Raw genomic sequence first — 7,620 nt, 5'->3', positions numbered from 1 at the left:
GGGAGCCCGAATGCGCCCCGCGCGCCGCCCTCCTGGACTCGCTGGAAACTGAGTCCAGCGTCTCCCCGACGCTCATCCTCAGGCTCGTGGCCGGCGAGGCCCTTCCCGCGGGGCCCTGGGTGCGGACCGTCCCGCCACCTGCGCGGGCCCCTGTCCGGAGGACACTGGAGTCACTCCGTCTTCACCGCGCGTCCCTCCTCCAGCACCTGCTGTGGGTTGGCTTGCTCCAGTGTCAGAGGGCACACGATGTAGCTCAAGAAAGTTTCCTTCTGGAACATTCTGCTTTTTAACCTTCATTTGAGAGCACAGGAGGAAATGCTGTACTGAACAGAAATTTTTCCATTAGCACACTGGTGGGTCACTTCTCAGGAATTCATCCTTTTATTTGAAGACTGTTCTGGAAAGGTGGCGTGGGGCATTCTTGCAGCCTCTCCCAGACGGAGGCGGTGCGGTGTGACCCACTCACCATCCCCTCCCTACTCATTCACTTTTCCTCTTACGGTTGTGCAGCCGAGGACGGAGCTATTTAAGGGGGCTGCACGCCCAGTGTGCTTGGTTTTCAGGCGGAGGTGAGCCGGGCCTCCCTCCCCCAGAGGGGTGCTCCCAGCAATGACCCTTGCTGCCAATTTCAGCGCTCCCCAAAAGCTCCTGGTTGAAAGTACAGAGAATGATCATGGTTAATGCTGCTTTAATTTCTAAGATGCTCCCAAAATAAGTCACGGCTCTGCATACTCCAAGAATGCCAGGCATTACGACGTCTTTTAGGACCGGAGCAAAAAATTATTTTTCTTTTTACATCAATAGAATTTCCCTAATCTTGAAATACTAACCATTGACTTGTTCATATGTGAAAAATACAGGAGTTTCTACAGTGGGTGGTTATCCAGAAATGAACTGGGGAAAAAGATGAATTCTGGGTCTTTTAGAAAATGGAGGTAAATGTGGCAAAAGTATCCACATTAAGTGTCTTTTCTTAATTCTCTTAGGACATTGTATTCCTGGTTAGGGTTATGACTGACTGGTTCCGATGGGAGGACAATTAGCTGTGGGGGCCGTGACGTGCCCAAGAGCCTGGGCCCCTTCAGTAGGTGTTCGGGCACGGGAGGGGTCCAGCTCCAGCGTCCGGTGTGAGTGCTTGTTGGGGGGCAACGGAAAAAGAGAACGTTGGGCCTCAGTAGGAATGGAGATCGGAATATCACCTTTTAAGACCAGCGCATGTGGCGTAGCCTTTTGCACACATTAGCAGACAACATTAATCTGGGTCACATCAGCAGTCCCCGTGACAGACCCTGTGTGGTGGCAGACACTGATGCTCCACGCTTCCCTGGCCGACTTGCCCTTTAATCTTTTAAAAATGACTCCTTTGCTCCCAATTCTGAAGTTGAGTTTCAAATGTGACCCGCAGCCTCTCAAATGAAGTTGTCCTGCAGGTCTCCTTCGGGGGGCCCAGTGGCCGCTCAGACGAGGTGTCTGGGCTGCTGTGCGGCTGTCACACACGGTCTTATGAAAACCGTGTGTTTGCTTTCATGAAATCAAGGGCTTTGAAATGGAGGGCTCCAGCACTGGAAGATTGTTGGATTAAAGACCTCTATCGCTGCGAAATTAGTCTACTAACAACATACACTGTATCACATTTGTAAGCTTGTTATCCTGCTCAGAAAAATGTTCTGTCACCTCCACGTTTGCTTTATAATCCCTTCACCAAGAAAATGGTGGCGCTTTCTTTTAGTGACCATGCCAGAAGTATGAGGGTGACGGCTTTGAAATGTATGTTAGTCTGGAAGCGGTTTAAAACTCTGTGGTTTGGGTGTTTTGGGTAGAACTTTTGCTTGACTTTCCTCTTAGGGTGGAATTTTAGTTATTTCTATTTCAAACCTTGACCAGGTGAACAGCATTCAGCCAGAATGCCGACTCCACCTGGAAATACGGGAGGAAGAGACGAGGTGCACAGAGCAGCTGAGGGCCCAGTCGGAGACGCACAAAGGTAGGCAGGGGCTGGGGGGCCGGCCGCCTTGCAGTGGAGAACCGGACACGCAGAGAGCTCACGCCTCGCCCGTGAAACTGGAGCCTTGAGGTCACCTGCTTTAAAAAAAAAAAAAAGGGTCTGTTGCCGCTTTTAATAAACTTCTGGTGAAATTCGCGTGGAGGGAAAGCTCCGGTCACACAGACCTTTTAAAAGAAAGCCTTAATCCCCGGCAGTAACAGTTCCCAGGGTCTGAGACAACAGCAACAGTTACTAAAACAATTTCTTGGGCGTTGTTATGCTTTGCAAAAGCCACTCCACTTTCCATGACTATTCATCTGATTTCTTGCATTTGGAAACCTTAGTTGCATCACTCATAATTTTGGTCCACTTAAGAACAGTGGAAACTCGTCAGAAATCGAACAGAAAAATGAGTTTTGTTTCCTGAAGACAGGCCTATTGCAAATACAGTGCAGTTGCTGATTTCATTTTCATCAGGTCAAAAAGCAGTGCTGGGACCACACGCCCCACAGTTGCAGATCTATGAACTCGGGGTTCTGGGCTAACACCCAGATGATCAACAGTAGCAAGAACCTTTTGTGCCTTCAGCTTTCTTTTTCTCTGTTCTGTGTCGTGATTTTATCCTCTTTAGGAAAAAATTCAAATGAAAGCAAGACTGTGTGTTAGAATAGGTGGGGGTCCCGCAGTGGACCTCGGGCCAGAGTTGCAGAGCTGGGCTTCGCTCTAGACCGCTGTCCGTTGGAAATGGCGTGGGAGCCACATAGGTAATTCTGAATTTTCTAAGAGCCACATTGTAAGTAAAAAAAAAAATTGCGAGATTCGTTTTAACAATATATTTCACGTAGCTAAATATGTCTTAGTTATTATCATTTCAACTTGTAATGGATATAAAATACTGATGAGAAATTTTAGAGTTCCCTTTACGTATTAAGTCTCAGACGCCCAGTGCATCAGAGCTGGGACCCGCCACCTTCAAGTGCTAACAGCGGCTCCCATGCCGGACAGTGCTGCTCCAGGCTGAGACCGAAAACATGTCCTGTGCCCTTCCCGGCCCCTCCTTGGTCGGCAAGTGGGGCCTCTGGCTCCAGGACCCCTCCAGCCTTAATGACTGTGCTTCCGCCGATGGCCACGTCTTCCTCACGGTCTGCTGGAACTGGGTCCCGGTGAAGGCAGGCGGAGCAGCTCGGCCCCTTGGCAAATGGGGCCGCGGGTCCGTTCTGTGCTTACCGTTCGCCAGCTACACGGATAGATGAGGTGGGTCCTGCCAGCCAAGGCCTCCTGACAGAACTGCTGTCATGGCCATTGGGATCTGGTCCCATCAGTGAAAATGAAGAGATTTAGGAAAAGTAAATGCTGGGGGGAAACAGACTAAGGTGGAGTCATTGGCTTGGTGGCCAGTGAGCCAGGTCCTGTCAGCAGCTCCACCCACAGGCCTCCTGCGTGTGGCGGGATGGGCACAGAGCCGTCTGGCCTCTGCATCCTCCGTAAGAGACTCGTGCCCTGTCTGAAGACTCTGGGGATGGGACCTGTCCCCCCCCACCACGCCATTACTGGACAGTCAAGTTGCCAGCGGGTTCTGGGAGCACCCACGGGTGGCCCCCACATACTGGCCTTGAGACTCCACGTGTGAGGAGGGTGCGACTCACGACCGGGTGTTTCACATAAGAGAGTCTTTATTTCAGGTTGGGTCACGCAGATGGAGTGTTCAGAACCATGTTCAGTTTTACTTTGTCTGAAGCCACGGGTTTGAGCCCGGCAGCTGGCCAGCTGCTGACGAGTGGGAGCTGCTGGCCCCAGGAGGACTGAGGGCTGATGCCTGGCGTGGGGCCTGCAGGTGGGGACCAGCGGGGGGCAGAGGGGTGGGTGTGCGGGGGGAACGTGGCAGTGGAGGGGCAGCTGCCCCTCACAGCCCTCACTCGTTACTCTGAGGAAATGCAGGTGCCGAATGGCCCAGCTTTTCACTTTCAGGGAACATGAGCAAACGCGGGATGAGAAACGGGCGCGGCCATCGCTTCCGAAAGGCCGAGTTGAATCGAGCCGTTTACTGGTTGGACCGTGCGCCCTCTCCTTCCTGTCCCATGGCACTTATGTGATTGTCACGCCCTGAGCAGCTCCTCGCCACATGCGGTCTCAGCAGAGTGCAGCTGGGCAGAGGCTGCTGTACTGGGTGGACCCCTCCAAAGGCCCCTCCTACTCTGTGACTGCCAGGGGCCTTGTTGTCACCAGTCCTGGCTGCAGGCTTCCTAAACAGGCTCCTGCATGTGCCCAGGCGAGTGAATGCATGCACGTAGCCTCCTTATCTCACCGGCACGTGTTTTAAGAACAGATGATGTAAAATGCACCCTTAGAGCCATAGGGACCCTTCGTTTGCTGGAATTTGATCGTCACCAGCAGTGTTCATGTTGACTGGGATTCGAGGGACTTGGTGTGACAGGGCACTTGTCATCGGCCCCGGAGCAGGCAGCAAAGATGTCCAGGAGGGAATGCAGCATGTGGAGGGACGTCCGGGAGTAGGAAGTGCAGGGTTGACAGCAGTGGTGTCCACCACCCACAGGGCTGGGCGCTGGGCCAGCTTGGTGTCACATCAGCTCCTGCAGGGCTCGGCCACGTCACCGCAGTGCCTTGTTGGCAGGAGAGGCCAAGGCCGAGTGCTGCCTCCACTCCTGGCCACTGCTCACGGTGACAGCGTGTCTCAGCCCCCGGCACCCTGAGTGCAGGAATCAGGGCCCTTACTGGGCTGTGCGGTCAGCTCGGACCGCTGGGAAACGACAGTGTGAGTGTCCAGGAGTGGCTGCGTTTCACGGCGTGGTCTCTGAGCAGAGTCAAAGGAGCTGCTGCCAGTTGTAACTGCAGCTGCCGGCGAAGGCTCCTCAGGGCAAAGCTGGCCTGAGGGCGGAGGCCACAGTGGCCGGAGTGGCTGCAGGACATGGGTGAGCTGCACGGGGACCATGGCTGCTCGGGACAGGCTGAGTCCTGGACCCTGGGAGAGACCAGAGGGCAGGTCCGTGGTCCTCGGAAGCCTGGGCCGCCTGTCTGAGGCGTGAGAAGGGAGGCACCTCGGTCCTGAGGCCACCTGGCTGGGCCCTTGCAGGCAGGCTGTGCATGTGCCTGCTGCGGGCACCTCGCAGAGGGCGTCCAGCAGCAAAGACGGCGTGTCCTCGGCGTCTGCCTGATCGTGGCCAGCGGCAGGCCCGGTAAGGCCGCGGGCGGGGGCAGCTTGGCTGTGATTTGGGCTCCGGCAAATGGCCGGGTCACACAGGACGACGCAGCTGTAGGGGAGGCTTTTCCAGCTCAGCTAGTGAGTCGCCCTATTGGGCTTTTAGGCCCTTGGGTGGGCGATGGGCACACAGGGGGCTGGGAACAGGCCGGCGGCTCTGATGGCCAGTGTGACGATGACTCGTGTTTAAAGACTGTCAGATGAGCACGTCTGAGTGTGGAGACCGTTAGGCGTCTCCTGGCTCCTCGGCATGGTCCCCTGCCCGGGGCAGAGGTGGCTGCAGAGCTGGGCTCTGCTCTGCTGTGGAGGGAGGACTCAGAACGCAGCGAGCTGCCCGGTCCCGGCCGGAGGCAGAAAGCATGGTGGGGACGTCGGCTCCGCTTTGCTGCCCTGTCAGCTTGCACCTGTCAGTCTCCGCCTCTGGCATTGCAGAGCGAAAGGCCGAGGCTTCGCCTCCTGGAGGAGAGCCCGTGACTCCGCGAGGCGGAGGGGAGGGCTGTTTCCGGGCCCTTGAGTTTGGCACCACCTGGCTCTCCTTTCCGTGCCCTTCCTCGGGCCCTCGGGGGCGGCTCACAGGGCCTGAGCCGGGCAGATGCCCCTCCTGGGGGACCCTGGGGCCACCTCTCCCCTCAGGGCGCAGCGTCCCAGGTCGAGGAGCTGTGGCTCCCCGTTTCCGCGCTAGCCAGCTGTCTTCCAGCAGAAAGGCAGCTTTCCTTCTGTGTGTCTGAAAATGTGAATGATCAGAATGTGGAAGGGGCGTGACAGCCACCACCAGATTCAGCAACTTGCTGGGGCCGTTTCCACGGTTACAGCTTAGACAGGACGCCCTTCGTGGACCATCTCAGCCTAGTGGCAAACGTCCCGGGCCTTCCGGGTGCTTCGGCCCCTGTCTGCTGGAGATAAGGGCACGTTCGGCAGACAGGTCGGCCGCTGGGCAGTGTCCCGCCTTCCGCGGCCGTCCGCGGTTCTGTTCCGGGCCGGCTCCACCTCTTCTCTGTGACGCCTTGGGAAGAGCATGTGCTCCATCATGTCCCACCACACACTGTGCTGGTGGCCCGCTGTGCCCCGCAGCGTCCCACGGCGTCCCATCACGCTGTCTGCGCACCTGGTTAAAAAGTGGCCTCCGGAATCCTGAACGGAGCGTTCCCGCCCCCCCCGCCCCCGCGGGGCTGCTGGCATCTGCGGACCCCAGTCCAGTCCTTTGGCGTCTTGACGATTCGGGCCTGAGCCCTGACTCTTCCGGTTCTGAGCGTTTGTCACACATTTATTAGCTTCTCCGTAGAGAAGCGCCTTCCCTCACGGCCGGGAAAACGACCGCGACCCTTATGGAGACACGGGATAGAAGTTCGGGCGTCGGGGTCCCGATGAGTCCTCAGTAACTAGAGTTCCGGTCAACAACTCTTCCATCGCTGTCCGTTCACGTCACGAACAGAGTGGCTGCTGGGGGTGGAGCTGGGGAGTCGGCGTCATGTCCGCACTGAGGCGGCCGTTGAAAATGATGGCGTCCTGAGGGGGACGCAGGCCACACGCTGCCGAGTGGGAGACGCCAGCGCACGATGCCCACCCTGTGAGGAAGTCGCCTAACGCCCGTGTGCGCAGCGTGAGCGCCTGCACGGGACGGCACCAGGCCCTAGAGCGAGTCCCCTTCAGAGCTGGGGAGCCGGCGCCCGCGTGGGACCTGGCGTCACTGGCTGCCCCAGCGGCCTCGGCACAGAAGGTGGGGTGGGCTGTTTGGGGAGAGGCCCGGGATGCCGCCTGCAGTCCGTGACGACCAGGAGCTCCCCTCCGCTGACTTCAGGGTGCTGGCTCATCTGAGGCCGGAGCGGTCAGGCCCCGTCGAGCTGCTGTTGTGCACGGGGACCCCGTGGGGTGAGGCCGGGGCGTAGGGCTCGCAGGCCCTTTCCGGGCTCCCTGGAAGCTGTCCACTGCTTGTGGCTTTACCTTTGAATGGAGAGGTCATTGGTGACGTTTGCTCCTGAGTGTGGAGTGGGGGACACTGCCAGAAACGGTCACCCAGGGACCCTAAGATACCGAGGGCCCGCCTCGCCCCTGGGGCACACCAGCAGGAAACGCAGTGATGCAGCTTGGGAGTGTGCAGTGCACACCGGATCCCTCGAACACTTGCTGTTGCAGGCGAGGCTCTTCCTAAGCCTAGACCAGTGAACACACAGCGAGTGTGTCCTCAGTAAGTTCTCGGTGCACGTTCACGTCACTGTAGGACAGTGACTCCTGCTGGCAGCGCTTCAGCCCGCCGGACCCTGCCAGCCGGGGCGGGGCTGCTCCCTCGAGTGGGGCCCGTGTCCTGCCTGCTCTCACTCCGTCTGCCTCCAGCCTGCAGGGGCGTCTGGGACAACATCACGTGCTGGCGTCCTGCAGACCTTGGGGAGACCGTCACGGTGCCCTGCCCCACGGTGTTCGG

General features: G+C 57.7%; 1 protein-coding gene across 1 annotated transcript in view; it reads left to right on the top strand.

Moving 5' to 3' along the window:
• VIPR2 (vasoactive intestinal peptide receptor 2) overlaps window positions 1-7,620 on the top strand; it is a 27,006-nt gene that overhangs the window by 1,991 nt on the left and 17,395 nt on the right. Inside the window, exons 2-3 of the mRNA XM_011380599.2 lie at window positions 1,846-1,984; window positions 7,533-7,620. The exon at window positions 7,533-7,620 is cut by the window's right edge and continues 14 nt beyond it. Coding sequence (XP_011378901.1) covers window positions 1,846-1,984; window positions 7,533-7,620 — 227 coding nt within the window. The remainder of the gene's footprint in view (window positions 1-1,845; window positions 1,985-7,532) is intronic.

This window comes from Pteropus vampyrus, unplaced genomic scaffold, assembly GCF_000151845.1.
Source record: "Pteropus vampyrus isolate Shadow unplaced genomic scaffold, Pvam_2.0 Scaffold396, whole genome shotgun sequence".
Lineage (NCBI taxonomy): Eukaryota > Metazoa > Chordata > Mammalia > Chiroptera > Pteropodidae > Pteropus > Pteropus vampyrus.
Note: the sequence above shows the minus strand (reverse complement) of the source record. Positions and strands in the feature narration are given on the sequence as shown.